Source organism: Mirounga angustirostris, unplaced genomic scaffold (assembly GCF_029215605.1).
Source record: "Mirounga angustirostris isolate CCGP_5_RB_7025 unplaced genomic scaffold, mMirAng1.0.hap1 SCAF_11, whole genome shotgun sequence".
Lineage (NCBI taxonomy): Eukaryota > Metazoa > Chordata > Mammalia > Carnivora > Phocidae > Mirounga > Mirounga angustirostris.
In genome coordinates, this window is record NW_026991719.1 from 86,815,906 (window position 1) to 86,838,733 (window position 22,828).

Here is a 22,828-nt window from a genome sequence, read left to right on the forward strand (position 1 = left end):
GTGTTACAGAAGCCAAGACAATAATGTTTCAAGAAAGAGAAAGTGGTAAACTGCATTGCATGCAGCTGAGAAGTTGAGATATAATGAGGACAGAGAAATTACCATTGATTTGGCAAGATGGGGTGGGGGTGTTACAAAAGAACTTGTCAAGAGCAGTCCCTTATTGAAACAGATTTAGGAGAAAATGGGAAATATGGATACAATGACTATAGAAAACTTCAAGAAATTCTGCTGTAAAGAATAGAAAAATGGAACAATAGCTTGATGGGAATGTGAAGTCATGGAAGTTTTTTTTTTAAATAAATAGGATGTACAAGAATATGCTTATATGCTGATAGAAGTGAGACTGGTGATGCAGAAAGAGAGTACACTTATATGTGTTAGGTCCTTGAGAAATCAGGGGACTGGAATCCAAAGCACAAATGAAGGGGATGGCCTTTGATAGGAGCAAGGATATTTCATCCATTGTAATGATAATCTAATATCTATTGAGCTCTTACTATGTACCAGGTACTACTTAAAATACCTTATATATATTCACTTAATGCAACAAGACTGTGAAGTAGGAACTTTTACTGCCCTCATTCATTTTAAAAATGAAAAAAACTATAGCATAGTCAGTTTAAATAGCTTAGTCAAGTTCACACAACTAGTAAATGGTAGAGTCATGATTTGAACACTGGGAGTATGGCATTAGATCCCACCCTTACCCACTATTCTATACAGTATATGGAGAAAGCTAGAGTGTAGACACAAATTAAATAGATGGTAGATTTGGTTATAAAAAGAGGAGGAAGTTCTCATCTGATTGCTTTTATTTTCTCAATGAAATATGAAACAAGATCCATATCAATATCTATAGATCTGTCTCATTCCTTTTAATGCCAACATAATACTTTATCATATAGTTGTACCACAATGTAGTTATTTAATCAGTTCCCTATTGATGAAATTTTGTTTCCAGGTTTTTGCTATTACAATGCTGCAATGAATATTTCTGTGCATATATCTTTGAGCGTATATATATTTCTGTGTAATGGATTTCTAGAAGTAGGTTTTTTAGATCTTCACAATTAAATTTTTAATAGAGATGGCCAAATTGTCCTCCCAAAAGGTTACACTTATTTATACTCTTATCCAAAGTGTATGGGGTGTCTATTTTCCATACCCTTGGAAACATTTGCTGTTATCAATCTTTATAATATTTGATACTCTCATAGGTTATAGAAAGAACACCTAGTGCCCAGGTCTTTGTTTCTAAATACTATTTTTCCAATAAAATGAACTAGGGCTCCATGTAGAAATGGTTGATTCCAGTACTGGGATAGGAAAAACAAGATTAATCTTGAACAACTTGTGGTGCCAGAAAATAAGGAAGTAGTCAAACAATGGGGATCTGTCAAAATGACACAGAAGCTCTCAATGGCCAAAGTTGAAACAATTTGAACAACATAATGATAGTATTAGGTTATAAGTCAGAATAAAATAAACATCCATTAGTCCATGCTGATATAAATAAATGAGTAAATAAATGGGTAAGATGAGATATCTTCCTTATAGAATTTCAGTTAATACATATAGAAGGAATGAAAGAAAAAAATCAACATTAGGTAAACACCACAGTAGTAACTGTCACTATCAAGAACAATTGATGAATGCTAAAATTAGTGGGCAAAAGTATGATGAGAAATAGGATATTTAAATAGTCTCAATGTACTTTCCTACAAGATATTTATTAATTATAAAGAGGAAAATAGTAACTTTATAGTGAAGCTTAGCAAACACCACCTTAACCAAGTGATCAAGGTTAATATCACCAGTATTAAGACATATCAGCATTAGCTATCTTCTGATATGATGCACTAAAAAAGGCAAATCATGGAGAGGAGTTGAGATGGCAGAGGAGCAGGGAACCCTAAGTTTGGTCCCTAGAATTCAGCTAGATAGTTATCAAATCATTCTAAACACCTGCAAAATCAATTGGATTTGAGAAAAGAAATGCTGCCATTCTACAAATAGAAAAGTGATCACTTTTTGGAAGGTAGGAGGTGCAGAGACTTGAATCTGGGGTGATATGTCAGAGGATACTGTGAAGGGGAGGGAGCCAGCTTACGGAGGCTACCGCAAAGTAATATAACCAGGGGAGTGCAAAGTTGGAACTTTTAGAAGTCTGCTGGGGTGGGGGAGGGGGACATCCCTGGCTTAAAGGTGCTTAGGTGGCGAAGCAGGGTGGAATCCCAGGTGGGACAGTGTGGTCTCAGGATCCCCGGTGTCACAAGAACAGGGGTGCCCGAGAGCGGCAGAATTTCTAGGCATCAGAGCAGGGAAGCTGGCTGAAAACCATGAGTCGAGGTGCAGGATTTCTGCTTGGTGTTGCCATAAAATGCAAACTGCTGCATGGTCACGTGACTGCTTTCCTGGCAGAGGCCCAGCAAAAGGCAGAAGCCTGGTGAGACTCCCGCCTTCCCCAGGGAGGAACAGTGCAGGTGTGTGCTCCAGGAGTCCATGAAATTTGGTCTTGAAATTCAGTCGAGTGCCTGAGTGCCTGAGATTAAAACGCTCGGTCATAGGCTGGGTGAACAGAGTTAGGATGGAAACTGAGGAGACAAGAGTGATTGCTTTTCCATGAGGGCTCACTGAAGAGTGGGGGGCACGAACTTTCAGCTCCAGGGCTAGAGAGCGGTAGGCAGCCATTTTCATCCCATCCCCCACAACAGTGCTGAAAGTCTTCAGGGAGCAAAACAGTGCCACATAGTGGAATCCAGAGCTGCTTACACTTAGCCCAGCCCACTAGCAAGAGCAAAGAAAGGCACCTGAGAATCAGCGGATCAGGTGCCTCCCCTAGAAGACCAGTAGGAACAACTGGCTAGCACCAAGTCTACTGATCATAGAGAACCAAAGCTTCAGCTCTTGGGGAAAACAGTATATAGCATTTGTGGTTTTCTTTATTCTTTAGTCTCTCGGTATTATTTTCTCGGCAATTTTCTTATTTTTTCAATTCTTTCTAAATTCATTTTTAATTTTTGTTTATATATATCATATATATTTTATTTCCTTTCATTGTATTTTATCTTATTTCATTGTATTTTTCTTATGTATATTTTTGAGTATATATAAGTTGTTCTTTCTTTCCTATTTGGGGATCCAGTTTCTTTAACAAGCAGGCCAAAACACACCCAGGATCTAGGTTTGTTTTTTTTTGTCCTGTTTTGTTTCTTGTCTGCTTTTTTCTTATTTTGTTTTGTTTTGTTTTTCTGTTGTTGTTATTATTGTCTTTTCTCTTTCTTTCTTCTATTCTTTTCTGGACAAACTTATGAGATGGAGAAATTTACCCCAAAAGAAAGAACAGAAGGTAGTACTCACTGCCAGAGATTTAATCAATATGGATATAAGTAGGATGTCTGAACTAGAATTTAAAACAACGATTATAAAGATACTAGCAGGGCTTGAAAAAAAAGCATAGAAGACTCTAGAGAATCCCTACTGCAGAAATAAAAGAACTATAATCTAGTCAGGCTGAAATTTAAAATGCTATTACTGAGATGCAGTCCCAAATGGAGGCTCTAAAAGCAAGGATAAACAAGGCAGAAGAGAGAGTCAGTGATATAGAAGATAAAATAATGGAGAATAAGGAAGCTGAAAAGAGGAGAGAAAGACAACTACTGGATCATGAAGGGAGACTTAGAGAGCTCAGTGATTCTATAAAGCAAAGCAATATCTGGATAATAAGGGTCCCGGAAGATGAAGAGAGGGAGAAAGGGGCAGAAGGTTTATTTGAACAAATTATGGCTGAGAATTTCCCTAATCTGGGGAAGAAAACAGGCATTCTAGTCCAGGAGGTACAGAGAGCCCCCCTCAAAATCAATAAAAATAGGTCAACACCTCGACATATAATAGTGAAGCTTGCAAATTTCAAAGATAAAGAAAGAATCTTGAAAGCAGCTTGGGACAAGAGATCCTTAACCTGTTACAAGGGTAGAAAAATGAGTCTTGCAGCAGACCTGTCCATAGAGACCTGGCACCCAGAAAGGACTGGCATGATATATTCAACATGCTAAATGGGAAAAATATGCAGCCAAGAATACTTTATCCAGCAAGGCTGTCATTCAGAATAGAAGGAGAGATAATATCTAGGACAAAAACTAAAGGAATTTGTGAACACTAAATCAGCCCTGCAAGAAATATTAAAGGGGATCCTTTGAGCAAAGAGAGAGCCCAAAAATAACAAAGACCAGAAAGGAACAATCTATAGAAACAGTGACTCTACAGGTAATACAAAGGCACTAAATTCCTATCCTTAAATAATTATTCTGAATGTAAATGGACTAAATGCTCCAATAAAAAGACATAGGGTATCAGAATGGATAAAAAACAAGACCCATCCATATGCTGCTTTAAAAAGACTCTTTTTTGACACAAAGACACCTCCAGATTGAAAGTGAGCAGTGGAGAACCATCTATCATGCTAATGGAAATCAAAAGAAAGCTGGAGTAGCCGTACCAACATCAGACAAACTAGATTTTAAAACAAAGACTGTAATAAGAGATGAAGAAGAACACTATATCATAATAAAGGGCTCTATCCAACGAGAAGGTCTAACAATTGTAAATACTTATGCCCCAACTTGGGAGCAGCCAAATATATAAAGGAATTAATAACAAAATTAAAGAAACTCATTGATAATACTACAATAATAGTAGGGGATTTTAACACCCCACTCACAGCAAATCATCTAAGCAGAAGATCAACAAGGAAAGGATGGCTTTGAATAACACATTGGACCAGATAGACTTCACAGATATATTCAGAGCATTTCATCCTAAAGCAGCAGAATACACATTCTTCTTGAGTGCACATGGAACATTCTCCAGAATAGATCACATCCTAGGTCACAAATCAGGTCTCAACTAGTATAAAAAATTAAGATTATACCATGCATATTTTCAGACCACAATGCTTGAAAACTTGATGTCAAACACAAGAAAAATTTGGAAGGAACACAAATACATGGAGGTTAAAAAGCATTCTATTAAAGAATGATTGGGTCAAGCAGGAAATAAAAGAATTTGAAAAACTACATGGAAAAAAAGTGAAAATGAAAACACGACAGTTCAGAACCTTTGGGATACAGCAAAGTGGTCCTAAGAGAGAAGTATATAGCAATACAGGCCTTTCTCAAGAAGCAAGAAAAGTCTCAAATATGCAGCCTAAACTTACACCTAAAGGAGCTGGGAAAAGAACAGCAAATAAAGCCTAAATCCAGCAGGAGAAGAGAAATAATAAAGAATAGAGCAGAAATCAATGATATAGAAATAAAAAAAAAAAAACCAGTAGAAGAGACCAATGAAACTAGGAGCTAGTTCTTTGAAAGAATTAACAAAATTGATAAACCCCAAGCCAGACTTATTATAACGAAAAGAGAAAGGAACCAAATAAATAAAGTCACGAATGAAAGAGGAGAGATCACAACCAACACCACAGAAACACAATTATAAGAGAATATTCTGAGCAATTATATGCCAACAAACTGGGCATTCTGGAAAAGATGGACAAATTCCTAGAAACATACAAATTACCAAAGCTGAAACAGGAAGAAATAGAAAATTTGAACAGACCCATAACCAGCAAAGCAATTAAATCAGTAATCCAAAATCTCCCAACAAACAAAAGTCCAGGGCCAGATGGCTTCCCAGGGGAATTCTACCAAACATTTAAAGAAGAGTTAATACCTATTCTTCTCAAGTTGTTCCAAAAAATAGAAATGGAAAGAAAACTTCTAAACTCCTTCTATGAGGCCAGCATTATCTTGATTCGAAAACCAGACAAAGACCCCACTATAAAGGAGAATTATAGGCCATTATCCCTGATGAACATGGATGCAAAAATTCTCATCAAAATACTAGCCAATAGGATCCAACAGTACATTAAAAGTATTATTCACCATGACCAAGTGGGATTAAGGTCAGGAACACGACAGGGATGTCCACCCTCACCACTGTTGCTCAACGCAGTACTGGAATTACTAGCTTCAGCAATCAAACAACAAAAAGAAATAAAAGGCATACAAATCAGCATAAGAAGTCAAACCTTCACTCTTCAAAGATGACATGATACTCTATGTAGAAAATCCAAAGGACTCCAGCAAAAAATCGCTAGAACTGATACAGGAATTCAGCCATTGCAGGATATAAAATCAATGCATAGAAGTCGGTTGCATTTCAATACACTAACAATGAGGCAGAAGAAAGAGAAATCGAGGAATCTATTCCATTTACAATTGCACCAAAACCCTAAGATACCTAGGAATAAACCTAATCAAAGAGGTAAAAGATTTGTACTTTGAAAACTATAGAACAATTATGAATGAAATTGAGGAAGACAAAGAAATGGAAAAACATTCCATGCTCATGGATTGGAAGAAAAAATATTGTTAAAAGGTGTATGCTACCCAAAGCAATCTACATATTCAATGTAATCCCTATCAAAATTCCATCAACATTTTTCACAGAGCTGCAATAAACAATGCTAAAATTTGTATGGAACCAGAAAAGTCCCTGAATAGCCAAAGGAATGTTGTAAAAGGAAAGCAAAGCTGGGGAGGCATCACAATTCTGGACTTCAAGCTGTATTACAAAGCTGTAATCTTCAAGACAATATGGCACTGGCACAAAAACAAATACATCAATGGAACAGAATAGAGAACTCAGAGATGGACCCTCAACTCTATGGTCAACTAATCTTCAACAAAGCAGGAAAGAATATCCAATGGAAAAAAGACAGTCTCTTCAACAAACGGTGTTGGGAAAATTGGATAGCCACATGTAGAAGAATGAAACTGGACCACTTCCTTAACCCATACACAAAAATAAACCCAAAATGGGTGAAAGACCTAAATATGAATCCATCAAAATCCTAGAGGAGAACACAGGCAGCAACATTTTATTTTTTACCTCAGCTGCAGTAAGTTCTTGCTAGGCACATCTCCAAAGGCAAAGGAAACAAAAGCAAAAATGAACTATTGGGGCTTCACCAAGATAAACAGCTTTTGCACAGCAAAGGAAACAGTCAACAAACTAACAGGCAACCTACGGAATGGGAGAAGATATTTGCAAACGTCTTATAAGATAAAGGGCTAGTATCCACAATCTATAAAGACCTTATCAAACTCAATACCCAAAGAACAAATAATCCAGTCAAGAAATGGGCAGTAGACATGACCAGACATTTCTCCAAAGAAGACATAAAACTGGCCAACAGACACATGAAAAACTGCTCATCACTAGGCATCAGAGAAATACAAATCAAAACCACAATGAGATACCACTTCACACCTGTCAAAATGGCTAAAATTAACAACTCAGGAAACAACAGATGTTGGTGAAGATGCAGAGAATGGGGAACCCTCTCTTACACTGTTGGTGGGCATACAAACTGGTGCAGCTACTCTTGAAAACAGTATGGAGTTTCCCCAAAAAGTTAAAAATAAGAGTTACTCTACAACCCAGCAACTGAACTACTAGGTATTTATCCAAAGGATACATAGTGACTTAAAGGGGCACATGCATGCAAATGTTTATAGCAGCAATGTCCACAATAGCCAAAATTTGGAAAGAGCCCAGATGTCCATCGACAGATGGATGGATAAAGAACTGGTATACAATGGAATATTACTCATCAAAAAGAATGAAATCTTGCCATTTGCAACGACATGGATGGAACTAGAGGGTACTATGCTAAGTGAAATTAGTCCGAGGAAGACAAATACCATATGATTTCACTCATATGTGGAATTTAAGAAACAAAACAGATGAACATAGGGGAAGGGAAGGAAAAATAAGATGAAAATTGAGAGGGAGGCAAACCATAAGAGATGCTGAACTCTAGGAAACAAACTGAGGTTTGCTGGAGGGGGGAGGTGGGTTGGGGGATGAGGTAATTGAGTGATGGGCATTAAGGAGGGCAGTTGATGTAATGAGCACTGCGTGTTAATGCAACTGATGAACACTAAATTCTACCTCTGAAACTATAAAAAAGGGGGGGGCACATCACTTCTCTGGTATTCTTAACAAAAACATATAATCTCAGTCTAATCATAGGAAATCATGAAACAAACCCTAATTAGGGACATTCTACAAAATAACTACAATAAATAATAAATGCAATGTGGGATACTGGATTTGCACCTGGATCATAAAAAGACATTAGTGGCACAAGTGGAAAAAATCAAATAAGGTCTGTGAGTTAATTAATAGTACTGTAGTAGTATTATTTTCCTGTTTTTGATAATTATAACTATGGTTATATAAGGTGTTAATATTAAAAGAGGCTGGGTGAAGGATATATGGTAACTCTTGCTATTTTTGTAACTTTCCTAAAAATCTAAATTTTTTTTAAAAAGAGAGCTCATTGTCCTAATTTTTATTACTACTCTGAATATTTATCTTAGTTTATTAGCCATTTATATTTGTTTCTATAAATTTTCTTTTTTACCCATATTTTTCTTGCATTATTGACTTTTGTATATTAAGAAAATTATATATATTGTATATTAAGGAAATTAGCTCCTTGTGCATGGCAAATTATTTTCTAGTTTGTCTTTCGACTTTTTTATGGTGGGGGTGTGTGTGTACGTATATGTAGATGTTTTTAACTGATGATTTCTGCTGACCTGTGTGCAGAAAATAAGGAATAGTAGCTAAGTGGCTTTAAGTCTTCCATGTAATTAAAAGACCACAGAATAGGAACAATACTTTATGACTTCTCTCCATTAAAAATTACATTTATTTAAAAATTCACATATAGTAAAATTCATCCTTTCTGGCATATAATTCTAGTTTTGACAAATGCATACACTCAAGTAACTATAATCAAGACACAGAAACTTTCCATTATTAAAACAAATTCCTTGTGCTACCATTTTGTAATCAGTCTGCCATTTTTAACCCCTGACATGCACTGATTTGTTCTCTGTTCCTATAGTTTTGCCTTTTCCAGAATATCATATAAATGGAATCAAACTGTAAGTAGCCTTTTGAGTTTGGCTTCTTTTACTTAGCAAAATGCATTTGAGATTCATCCAAGTTGTTGCATGTATCACAGTTCATCATAGTTTTTATTGCTGAGTAGGATTCTATTGTATGGACATACTACAGTTTGTTTATGCACCAGTTGAAGGACATCCTCCATTTTTATTTTCCTCTGTTGTTAGTGATCTGCAGGTCTAGCAAAGGGCAGAAGTGAGATTTTCCACTCAACAGGACTAAGTTTCTTCTGAAAAGTCCAGCTTAGAAGTATGTCCCTGGGTAACATGTACAAGAGGTTATACCAGGATAACTTACTTCCTCCCCTCACACTATATTTAAAATTGAAGAGTTAATCCTAAGTGAGCACTATATCAAAGGAATGGGAGTTTGTCCTGAGTACAGTTAGATGATATCCTCAGAGCAGGCCTGACAAATATTCTGGAAGCCAAATCATTTGTAGAGTATTAAAAAAAATTTTTTTAATTAAAAAAAACTGAAAAAAGTAAAAATTGCCCCAAATCACACCACTTTAAAAATTTTATAAAGCAAAAGTCCCCTTTCAGACTATCTAATCCTACTTCTAAAAGGTTTACAATTTGGTATATATATTTCCCAGCTTTTTCCTAAATTTATTCAGAAATACCTATATACACATGTATCATACATATACAAATGCTTTTGTTTACAAAATGCATTCACATTATACCATTTCTTGCTTTTTAAATACAAAATTCTGTACATCATACAGATCAGAATGTATTCACAGATAATACACCATTATTTTAATGGATGTATAGTATTTCACTAAATGAATGTGTCATGATTTATTATTCATTTTCCTATTGATGGACAGTTGGGTTGTATCCAATTTCTTTTTTTGGTGACTCTGAGATATAATTCATAAAAATACAATTCACCTATTTAAGGTATACAATTCATTATTCATAGTATATTCATAGAGTTGTACAATTTTCACCACAGTCAATTTTAGAACATTTTAATCAACCTCTAAAGAAACCTCATACAATTCAGCTATCACCCCCAGCCCTGAGCAACCACTAATCCACTGTCTCTATATATTTACCAATTCTAGACACTTCATATAAATGGAATTACATAATTATATAGTCTTTTGTTACTGGCTTCTTTCATTTAGCATGTTTTCAGGGTTCTTTCATGTTTGTAGCATATATTAGAAGTGTTCCTTCTACTTTTTGGAAGAGTATGTAAAGAATTTGTATTAATTCTTCTTTAATGTTTGCTAGAATTTATCTGAGAAGCCATTCGAGGCTAGGCTTTTTCTTGTGGGTATTTTTAAGAGTTATTAATTAACCTCTTTACTTGTTATAGACATTTTCAGATTTTGTTTTCCATTGGTTCCAGTAGTTTGTCAGTTTCTAGGAAATTTTCCATTTCATCTAAGTTATCTAATTTATTGTTATATAATTGTTCATGGGCTCCTTCATAACACTTTTTATTTCTAGAAGGTTGGTAGTAATGTTGCCTCCTTCACTTCTGATTCTAGTAATTTGAGTCTTCTTTTTTCCCTGGTCAATCTAACAAAAGGTTTGTCACTTTTGTTGATCTTTTTTTATAGAACCAACTATTAGTTTCATTGACATTCTCTACTCTTTTTGTATTCCCTGTCATTTATTTATCTAATCTTTTTTATTTTCTTCCTTCTGCTTACTCTAAGTTTAGTTTGCTCCTCTTTTCCCAGTGTCTTAGGCATAAAATGAGGTTATTTATATGTGATCTTTCTTCTTGTTAAATATAAGCATTAGTATTTATAAATTTTTCTCCAAGCATTGCTTTTGGTGCATCCCACATTTTGGTATGTCATGTCTTCATTTTCATTCATCTCAAAGGACTTCCTAATTTCCCTTGTGATTTTTTATTTGACCCATCAGTCATTTAAAAGTGTGTCTAATTCATGTTTATGAGTCCTTCAACTTTCTGTTATTGATTTCTAACTCTATTCCAAGGAGTCAGAAAACATACCTTGCATGATTTCAGTCCACTTAAATTTACTGAGGTTTGTTTTATGGTCTATGATATGATCTATTCTGGAACTATTTCATGTGCCCTTAAGAAGAATATGCATTCCATTCGTGCTGGGTAAAGTGTTTTATAGATCACTTTAAGGTCTAGTTCATTATGGCACTGTTCAAGTCTTCTATTTCCTTGTTTATTATCTCATTGTTCTATTAATGAAAATGGGATACTGAATACCCCAACTCTTATTGTAGACTTGTGGGTTTTTCCCTTCATTTAATTCAGTTTTTGATTCATGTATTTTGGTGCTCTGCTGTTAGATGCATATATAATTTTGCTCTATCTTTCTGATGGGTTGATTCTCTTATCATTATAAGATGTCACTCTTTATGTCTAATGACATTTTTTGTTTTAAAGTCTATTATCTGATATTAGTATAGCCACTCCAGCTTTCTTACAGTTGCCATTTGACTGCTATGTTTTTCTATCCTTTTACCTTCAATCTGTTTGTGTCTTTAAAAATAAAGTGTGACTCCAACAAATAGCATAGAGGTGAATCTTGCTTGTTTTTCCCAGTCTGACACTCTCTGTCTTTGATTGGTTTAATCCATTCATATTTATTGTTATTATTAATATAGGTGGACTTAAGACTGCCATTTTACTGTTTGTTTCCTATATATCTCTGGAGTTTGTCTTTGTTTCTCTATTCATCCTTTTGTACTGAATATTTTCTAATGAAATTTTAATGAAATTAAATTTCTAATGAAATTTAAATTTCTTTTAATAATATTTTCACTATATATTTTAAGTTAGTTTCGTAGTGGTTGCTCTAGGGTTTACCATACAAATCTTAACTGAATTGGCTTCAGATAAATACAAACTTAATTCCAATTATATAAACAACTTATTCCCATATAAACTTATTTCTTCCCCCACTTTTTTGTACTATTATTGTTACACATATTATGTCTACACATTATTAACCCAACAATACACTGTTATAATTATTACTTGGTATAATTTTATGTGTTTTAAAGAAGCTCAGAGAAGAAAGAAGAGCAAATAAATATCTGATGCTTTTTTATATTAACTGTCTTATTTCCCACTTCTTGTTTTCTTCACTTGTTCCTGTAGATTTGAGTTACCATCTGGAGTCATTTCTATAGTCCAATACAGCTTTGCCTCCACCCACCTCCTATGTCCTATTATTGGCAAATATACTGCATTTTTATATGTTATAAACCCAACAATGCAACTATGTACATATTGCTTTATAAAATTACTTTTTAAATCAATTAAGAGAAGAAAAATGCATTTAGACTGTCTCTTCTTATTATGCAATTACTTTTACCTGTGCTACTTTCCTATATATGTAGATTTAAATTATTATCTGAGGTCACTGCTTTCTGCCTGAAGAACTTCCTTTAATGTTTCCTGTAAGTCAGGTCTGCCAGCAACAACAGTTTATGATTATGTGGGAAGACTTACATTTTATCTTCATTTTTTAAAACACAGCTTTATTGGATATAGGATTCTATACTGACAGTTGTTTTCTTTGAGCACTTTGAATATGTTATTCCACTGCCACCTCCATTGTTTCTGATGAGAAGTCAGCTGTTAATCTGATTGGGGTTCTCTTGTAAATGATGCTTCATTTTTCTCCTGTTACTTTCAAGTTTCTCTGTCTTTGAGTTTTAGCACTTTTATTATGATGTGTCTGTGGATTTCTTCTTTATCCTACTTGGCATTTGTTGAAATTCTTGGATGTGGGACATTGACATCCATTATTTATTGGAATATTTTTTCTGCTTCTTTCTTTCTCTTCTCTTTTTCTGGTCCTCTCATTACAAGCATGTTGGAGTGTTTAATGGTCCTACTCTCTGTTCAACCTTCTTCATTTTTTTCCTTCCTGTTCTTCAGCCAAAATAATATCAGCTCATTTAATACTTACAACCCAATGAGGTAAGTAGGATTATTATCCTCATTTTATAGATGAGAAAACTGAGGCTCAGATTAAGTGACTTGCCAAGGTCACGAAGTGATAAGTGTGGCTGTTAAGTTCAAACACAGGTCTGATTCCAAAGTTTGTACTACTTCATCCATGTATTTTCTTTCTATTCTCAATCAACTACAAACAAACCGGGGGATTTGGGAATGGGTGGCTCTCTTCTAGAGAATGCTTTCTCCCCACCCTCCTTTAGTATTGTTTGCTAATATGTTCCTCTTCTAAAATTCATATACCTAATATATAATATATATTAGATAGTCATTCAATGTTTATTGCTTTGAATTCAATGATTACTCAATGGTAGCTAGCTTAAATGACTATGAGAACATCAGTATTTTGACCTAAATGCTTTCATTAGAAAAATATATAGCTTTTTGAAGACACTGATAACTTTATGGGGAAGCATTCATTAAATATGTGGACTGACTTATGAAAATACATATTGTCACTGCTGATAGTTCTCATTCAACAGCATTTGTTGATGTTTAGGCCTGGGGTGGTCATTTATTTACTAGGTGGATATAATTAGGGATAAATGAGCTCTAGTAAATAAGTATTTCAACATTTAATTAGTGTTTTAGTTCTGCATATAGGAGGCAATCTTGGAAAGAATGTTATCTTTACAGACAAATATTGAAGACCCCAGATAAATTATAAAGATCTTAAAAAATCCTTAGAAATAATCATTTGTAATTTATCCTGAGAAAATGATACTCTTTGTACCCTATGCTTCATACTTGGCAGATATCTGTCCTATATTGTCTTTGATTATAAAATATGTTTTCTACCAATTCATTCTGAAACTGAGAGGGATTATCTTAGTTTTTCTCTCCCTCAGTTAGTTTCTCTTCTTCAAATCCAAACAAATTGCTATCTATACACAAATTCTAGATCCAAGATTCTGATGCAGGGAAGACCTCCTGGGACTCACCATCTATATATCTTTTAGCTACCACTGATTTCTGCTGTGTTATCTGGAGCAGATGATATGAGAGAAGCGGCCTGGAGGTCTGACCGTTGCTTTTTGTTCTTTCCAAATTCTATCACCAGTATTTTCCCACGTAGTTTATATCCATTTACTAGATATAATGCTTGCCTTGCTATCTCCTTATCTAAAAGAGAAAGAAAAAAACATCAACTTACATTGGGCTTAATAATTCAATTCTATTCCAAGTCTAGTTTATGTTGTTTTGCCTTGGAGTTAAATATAGGCTATAAGGCTATATAGTTATTTAATTTTATTACCTTTTCCATAATCTCAAATTCGTACAACTCAGCAAGATTAAACTAATGGCTAAGAATAATGACAATAAAAACTTAAAATGGATGTTTAGAGTGTCTCCTAATTCAAAGATAAGGTTAAAGAAATAAGAATATAGATAGTGTGCCAAAGAAAGCTAAGCTATAACTAATAATATATGAACCTCTATCTTAGATAACAGATTACAGGTATTGTGATAATGAAATAATTTTCAAATTGGATGACATGAATAAAAGATGTTATCATGGTACTGAGGACACTTTGTTACTTTTTTCTTTTGATGGGAGAGTGGGAGCCCTCATTGAGATAAATAAGTTTGAGAATTCCTGTAGGCATATGGATGCTTGAGGTATGGGAGTATACAGTGTATAGCAGGAGTTTTCCATTTATGGGCCTCAGAGCCTGGATGTGGGAAATTTGGAAGTGGAATTATTACGCAGAGTCTGTGAAATCATAGGTAGACAAGCACTGTCTTTAGACTAAACCAATTTATGTCTCACATATGTATATACTACAGATTTTCAAATTGTATACTACTGTTATTAGTAAAACAGCTGTTCACTTTAAAGTACTTTGTTTATAAAATCTTTTTATTATATAAAAACCACTAGTATAGAGGATCCACAAACCTTCAACATGATAGGAAAGATGGCATAAAAATGTATGAAAAAAGTGGAGGGGAGTTTTGGTACTGCTTACATGTAAAAGTACTTGTCTAAACATAGACTACTAGGCTATTTATAAGTAATGATAGTTTAGGGATAATGAAAGGTGTAGCTCTTACCCAGCTACCACCAAAAGATAGTCTGGTCTGTTATAGAAAATGAAATTCCTATATCATTGTTCTCTTTTAATTAGGATACTGAAGTCATGTATTAAGATAGAAACAACTGTTAAAAGAATTTAACATCATTCACTAATTATGAATTACTAGTGAATTAGCATGTTAACTTATAATCTCTTAGTCCCAAAGGAATAGGGCATAAGGCAAGTACAAGTATTCTGACCAGAATACCAATATATTAATAAGTAATATAATTATAACTTGAAATACTGTCATCAGCAAAGGGAAAAGGTACATTTTGATAGAGAGAAGGGAGTGCCAAGATTGGGGAAAACTGAGGACAATGGGATAAGGCGGTCAGTCAAGTATTGTCAATGGAGGAGAGGAAGCACAGAAGGGAGGATAGAGAAATACTGAAAACATAGTTTCCTTACTTCTCTTTCCTTCTTCCCATGCGCTTGTTCAAGCACATGCTTCTTATGTACTATGGAGAAATCAAAGGGCTCGATTTAAATTCGAGAGGGTATAAATAATCTCCAATGAACTGATGCTACAATTGATTATCCAGAAGAAGCTACTTACTGGGAAAGGTGATAAAAGCCTGCCCCCTCATTCGTCCAGTCATCATTCGGAATTGAATTGGTGGTCCTTTTTTCTCCTGGAACCGAGCGAACAATGAGACAAGATCTCTTTCGGTCACCCGAGGGCTAAGGTTCTTCAGGTATAACACCTAATATAAACCGAGGATCAACAGAAATATCACATGAGGAAGGTAAGGCAACTATTTCACTTTGGTTAGAATTAGTTTCATATAAAGATGGCAGACTGAATACATGCATCTAATTTCACTCCCTCCCGAAAGCTCTCTAAAACTATAGGGACTTAAAAAAACCCACAAACCCACAAGATAAGAAAGAACAAGGAAAGGAGGCAATAGCAGCAATATTCCGGAAGCTGGAAAATAATTAGGTAAGTGTACTCGAGAAAGGTGAATCTTAAACCTGCAGTGGGGAAAGCCAGGAACCAACCCAGTATACACCTAAGAATCCTCAAACAGTTTAGGAACTGATAGCTTCAGGTACCTCTGAGAATGAATGTAAAGGGATAAGGTTAAGATAAGGTGGGTAGGTTGAAAGTTGTTTAAAAACCAACTAGATCTTAAATATCTTCCCCTAAAATTAGCTACCAGGTAAAGGCCAATCCCAATCCCGGTGAATAGTGGTAATTCATTTTCTGAATATGGGAAATGCCAGACACAGATGAGGGTGTAAATACTATATCTGAACACAAGGAGATTAAGAGAAATAATGCACACTAAATATGATTAGCCCCTAGAGAAAAGATAAAAAAAAATACTGGTTTGGCATTGGGAATTTCTCCAACAAATGGACCAACCAGATGACTTTAAAATGAAGCTAAAAGTCAACAAGGGCCACTTGTCTGCTTTTTGGCCCCTACTCATAAGTATGGGCACAGATTACCAGGCATCTGAGGAAAGCCTCTAATGTCAAAGAAAGAACAGAACAAACAGAAATGAAAGCAAATGGAAAAAAACAAAAACAAAAAACAGACCATGCAGGGTGAAGAAAACTTCAAAAAATCATCACTAATACTCTGAGGAATGAGACAATATTCTATTAAGAATGGGATGCTATAAAAAAAAGAACATTCAAGAAAACAACAAAGAGCCCTCAAATGCAATTAAATTTAAGTTCTTACCAGCTTAAAATAGATTTTTATAACTATGTTTTAAGGAAGCCCCATTGTAACCCTAAAGAAAATACCTATATAAGATAAACAAAAAATAAGAAAGGAAAAAAGCACATCACTAGAAAAAAATCAATGAAACACAAAGGAAAACTTCAAGAGAGGAAAAGAGGGACAAATGAGCTACAAGACAGAAAAGAAATAATAAATGGCAATAGTAAGTCCTTCCCTATCAATAATTACTCTACGAGTAAGTAGTATGTTAAACTCTCTAACCAAAGACAGAGTGGCTGAATGAATAAAAAAAAACAAGTTCCAACTATAACTGTCTACAAGAAACTCACTTTATATTTTAAGGCCACATATAAGCTGAAAATGAAAGGACAGAGAAAGATATTCCATGCAAATGATAACCAAAAGAAAGCAGGGGTGGCCATGCTTTTATCAGACAAAATAGACTTTAAGTAAAAACTGTCACAAGAGACAAAAATGGACATTATATAATGACAAAAGGGTCAATTCACCAAGAAGATATAACAACTATAAATATATATGCACCCAACATCAGAGCACCTAAATATATGAAGCAAACATTGAGAGAACTGAAAGGAGAAACAGATAGCAACACAGTAATACTAGGACCTTTCAATACCTCACTTCCAATAGCAGAAGGAAAACTAGAAAATTCACAAATATGTGGAAATTAAACATCATACTCTTGAACAACCAATGGGTCAAAGAAGAAATAAGAAGGGAAATTAGAAAATATCTTAAGACAAATGAAAATGAAACGACAACATAACAACATTTATGAGATGCATCAAGAATAGTACTAAGAGGAAATTTTATAGTCATAAATGCATACATTAAAAAAGAAGATCTCAGGGGTACCTGGCTAGCTCAGTCGGTCAAGCATGCAACTCTTGATCTCAGGGTCTTGAGTTCAAGCCCCACCTTGGGCATTGGAGACTACTCAAAAAATAAAAGAGAAGAGAAGAGAAGAGAAAAAGATCTCAAATAAACAGCTCTACAACTTAAGGAACTAGACAAAGGATAAAACTAAGCCCAAAGTTAGTAGAAGGAAAGAAATAAAGATTCAAACAGAAATAAACAAAAGAGATTAGGGAAAAAAAACTAAGAGCGATTTTTTTTAAAAAAAAAGATCAACAAAACTGACTACCTTTAGCTCAACTGAGAAAAAAGAGAGAAGTCTCAAATAAAATCAGAAATAAATGAGGAGCTGTTACAACTAATGCCACAGAAATAAAAAGGATTACAAGAGACTACTATGAACAACTATATGCCAAAAAATTAGAAAACCTAGAAGAGAAGGATAAATTCTTAGAAACATACAACCTACCAAGACTAAATCATGAAGAAATAGAAAACCTAAGGAGATTTAGAACTAGTAATGAGATTGAATTAGTAATCAGACACCTCCCAGCAAAGAAAAGCCCAGGACCAGATGGGTTCATGGGTGAATTCTACCAAACATTTAAAGAATTACTGCCAATCCTTCTCAAACTCTTCCAAAAAACTGAAGAGGAGGGAACATTCCCAAACTAATTTTAGGAGGCCAGATTACCCTGATACCAAAAGAAAAAAAATGACATTATAAGAAAACTACAGGGCAATATCCCTGATGAATATAGATGCAAAAATTCTCAACAGAAAAGTAGTAAAATGAATATAGAAGCACATTAAAAGGATCATATACCATGATCAACTGAATTATCTCTGAGATGCAAGGATGGTTCCACATACAAAAATCAATGTGATATACCACATTAACAGAATAAAAGATAAAAATCACATGGTCATCTTAATAGATGCAGACAAAGCACTTGACAAAATCCAACACCCTTTCATGATAAAAATGCTTAAGAAACTAGGAATAGAAGGAATTTATTTCAACATAATATAGGCCAAATATGAAAGGCCCACAGCTAATGTCATGCTCAACAGTGAAAAACTGGAAAGCTTTCCCCCTAAGATCAGTAACAAGGCCAGGATGCCCACTCTTGTCACTTCTATTCAACCTAGTTCTCCTGGCCAGAGAAATTAGACAAGAATAAAGAAGTAAAAGGTACCCAAATGGGAAAGGAAGAAGTAAAATTATCTGTTTGTATATGACAAGATCCTATGTGTAGAAAACCCTAAAGACTCCACAATTAATTGTTTTAACACAGGTAAAACTAATAAATTCAGTCAAGTTGTAGGACACATACAAAAATTAGGAGCAAAAAAAAAAAAATCAGCAAAGTGAAAAGGCAATACACAGATTAGGAAAAAATATTTGCAGATCATATATCTGATAAAGGATTAATATCTAAAATATATAAGGGGCTCCTAAAGTGCAGTAATAAAAAAAAAAAAACCTTCAAATAACCCAATTTTAAAAATGCGTAAAAGACCTGAATAGTCATTTCTACAAAAAAGACATACAAATGGTCAACAGGTATATAAAAAGATGCTCAGTATCACTAATCATCAGGAAAATGCAAATCAAAACCTCAATAAAATATCACTTCACACCTGTTAGGATGGCTATTAACAACAACAACAACAAAAGTAAGTGTTGGTGAGGGCGCCTGGGTGGCTCAGTTGGTTAAGTGACTGCCTTCGGCTCAGGTCATGATCCTGGAGTCCCGGGATCGAGTCCCGCATCGGGCTCCCTGCTCGGCAGGGAGTCTGCTTCTCCCTCTGACCCTCCTCCCTCTCATGCTCTCTGCCTCTCATTCTGTCTGTCTCAAATAAATAAATAAAATCTTTAAAAAAAAAACAAGTGTTGGTGAGGATACGGAGAAATTCTGAACCTTGTATGCTGTTAGTGCGAATGTAAATGGGTGCACCCACTATGGAACACAGTATGGAGGTTCCTCAAAAAATTAAAAATAGAGCTAAAATACAATCCAGCAATCCCACTTCTGGGTATATATCCAGAAGAACTGGAATTGGGATCTGGAAGAAATATGTGTATTCCCTTGTTCATTGCAGCATTATTTACAATAGCAAAGACATGGAAACAACCTAAATGTCCACTGACAGATGAATGGATAAAGAAAATGTGTATAAATACAATGGAATATTATTTGGCCTTAAAAAAGAAGAAAATCGGGGCGCCTGGGTGGCTCAGTTGGTTAAGCGACTGCCTTCGGCTCAGGTCATGATCCTGGAGTCCCTGGATCGAGTCCCGCATCGGGCTCCCTGCTCGGCAGGGAGTCTGCTTCTCCCTCTGACCCTCCCAACCCTCCCCCATCTCATGCTCTCTCTCTCTCAGTCTCTCTCTCTCAAATAAATAAATAAAATCTTAAAAAAAAAAAAAAAAAAAAAAAAAGAAGAAAATCTTGCCATTTGCTACAACAAAAACTTGGAAGACACTATGCTTAGTGAAATAAACCAAACACAGAAGAACAAATACCACATGAGAATTTGTAGAATACCAAATGGGAATTTTTATCAGGCATCTAACACAGTCAAACTCATAAAAGCAGAGTAGAATCATGTTTACCAGGAGGCTGGAGGAAGGGTAACTGGGGAGATGTTCATCAAAGTGTATACAGTTTCACTTATGCAAGATGAGTAAGTCCTATACATCTACTGTACAGCATAGTGCATACAGTTCTCAATACTGTATTAGATATTTAAAATTTATTAAGATGCTAGATCTTATGTTGAATGTTATTATCAAAAGAGAAAAAGGACAGAGGAAATTTCTAGAGGTGATGGTTAAGTTTAGGGCATTGTATATGGTGATGGTTTAACGGTGCCCTTATTTTCAAACTCATCAAGGTGCATACATTAAATATATACAGCTTTACTGAGTATTATATGTAAGGGATGAATCACTAAATTCTACTCTTGAAACCAACATTTCACTATATGTTAACTAACTAGAATGTAAATAAAAAATTGAGGCACCTGGGTGGCTCAGTTGGTTAAGTGTCTGCCTTTGGCTCAGGTCATGATCCCAGGGTCCTGGAATCAAGCCCCGCATTGGGCTCCCTTCTCAGCAGGGACCCTGCTTCTCCCTTTCCTCCCCACTCATGCTCTCTGTTGCTATCTCTGTGTCTCTCAAATAAATAAATAAATTCTTTAAAAAAACTGATACTAAAAAACCCAACCAAACAAAAAATATGTACAGCTTTTTATATGTCATCATACTTCAATTAAAAAAAATTAACCAAGGAAGTTAAGGACTTGTACACTGAAGACCACAAAATATTGCTCAAAGAAATTAAAGATGCAAATAAATGAAAAATTGTCCCATATTCATGGACTGGAAGACAATACTGTTAAAATCTACACACTACCTAAAGTGATCTACAGATTTAATTCAATTCCTATCAAAATCCCAATAGTATTTTTATAGGGATAGAAAAAAAATCCTAAAATTCATATGGAACCACAAGAGACCCCAAATAGCCAAAGAAATCTTGAAAAATAACAATACTGGAGACCTCACACTTCTTAATTTCAAAACATATTACAAATCTATAGTAATCAAAACAGTAAACTACCATAAAGACATATAGACCAATGGAACAGACTAGAACCCAGAAATAAACCCACACATGTACAGTCAACTGATCAATAGAGAGGCAAGAAACACAATGGGGAAAAGATAGTTCCTTCAACAAATGGTGTTGGGAAAAGTTGGTATCCACATGCAAAATAATAAAGTTGGACTCTTATTTTATATCACATACAAAAATCAACTCAAAATGTTATTAAAGTCTTAAACATAAAACCTGAAACTCTAAAACTCCCAGAACAAAACATAGGTAGGAGAAAAGCTTCATGACATTGCCTTGGCAATGATTTCTTGAATATTACATCAGAAGCACAGGCAGCAAAAGCAAAAATAAAGTGGGACTATATCAACTGAAACACTTGTGTACAGCAAAGGAAACAATTAGCAAAGTGAAAAGACAACCTACAGAATGGCAGAAAATATTTAGAAACCATGTATCTTACTAGAGGTTAAGATCCAAAATATATAAGGAACTCTTACAACCCAACAGCAAAAAGACAACTCAATTTTTAAAAATGGGCAAAAGACCTAAATAGACATTTTCCCAAAGAATACATGTAGGAAATAAGTTGATAAGGATGTAGACAAATTGGAATTCTTGCACACTGTTGGGAGAATGTAAAATGCACAGCTGCTATGGAGAACAGTATAGAGGTCCTGCAAAAAATTAAAAATAGAACTACTATATGGTCCAGCAATCCCACTTCCAGATATTTATCCAAAAGAATTAAAATCAGAATATTTTAATACGTTTGTTGCAACACTGTTCACAATAGCCAAGAGGTGGAAACATCCATCATGGATGAATGGATAAAGAAGATGTGGTATACACACATACAATGGAATATTATTCAGCCAGAAAAAGGAAGGAAATCTGGTCATATGGTACAACATGAGTGAATCTTGAGTGCACTATGCTAAGTGAGATAAGCCAGTCACAGAAGGACAAATACTACATGATTTCACTTATATGTGGTATCTGCAGTAGTCAAACTCATTGAAGCAAAAAAAATGGTGGTTGTCAGGGGCTGAGGGGAGAGGGAAATGGGAAGCTGCTGTTCAATGTTTATAAAGTTCAGTCATGCAGGATGAAAAAGTTCTAGAGATCTGCTATACAGCACTGTGCCTGCAGTTAACAATATTGTAATGTATACTTAAGATTTTGTTAAGAGGGTAGATCTCAAGTTACGTGTTTTACTACTATAAAAAAAGATGGAGGAAAAAAATCTCTATATGTTAGCTGGAATAAATTATATCCTTTATAGTTTAATGGAACTTTAGAAGAATTCAGACAGAAGCAGCACAAGCAAAGAGCCAGAAAATAGAGCCCACTTAAATAAGTTAACCACTGAAACATGAATAAATATATTAAACACTATGATAAGCAGGAGACTCTATGTCTCAAAGAATTTAGGAGCTAGATTTCACATATTTAGCATTTAACTATACTTGTATCTTAAAGGCAAAGGCACAGATTAACTGACATATGGTTCACTTAAGTAAATTCAAGTGATC

General features: G+C 34.8%; 1 protein-coding gene across 6 annotated transcripts in view; it reads right to left on the reverse strand.

The window, feature by feature from the left end:
• The window catches only part of RBM41 (RNA binding motif protein 41), a 105,062-nt gene that overhangs the window by 35,890 nt on the left and 46,344 nt on the right, over positions 1-22,828 (reverse strand). For 5 of the 6 annotated variants that reach the window (XM_054508830.2, XM_054508825.2, XM_045881147.3 and 2 more), the window contains 2 exons: positions 15,655-15,802; positions 3,882-14,139 (listed from right to left, as the gene is read on the reverse strand). In XM_054508830.2, coding sequence (XP_054364805.1) covers positions 13,973-14,139; positions 15,655-15,802 — 315 coding nt within the window. In that variant the 3' untranslated portion in view covers positions 3,882-13,972. Of the gene's footprint in view, positions 1-3,881; positions 14,140-15,654; positions 15,803-22,828 lie in introns of those variants that run through there. The other variant, XM_054508827.2, reaches the window with a different exon arrangement.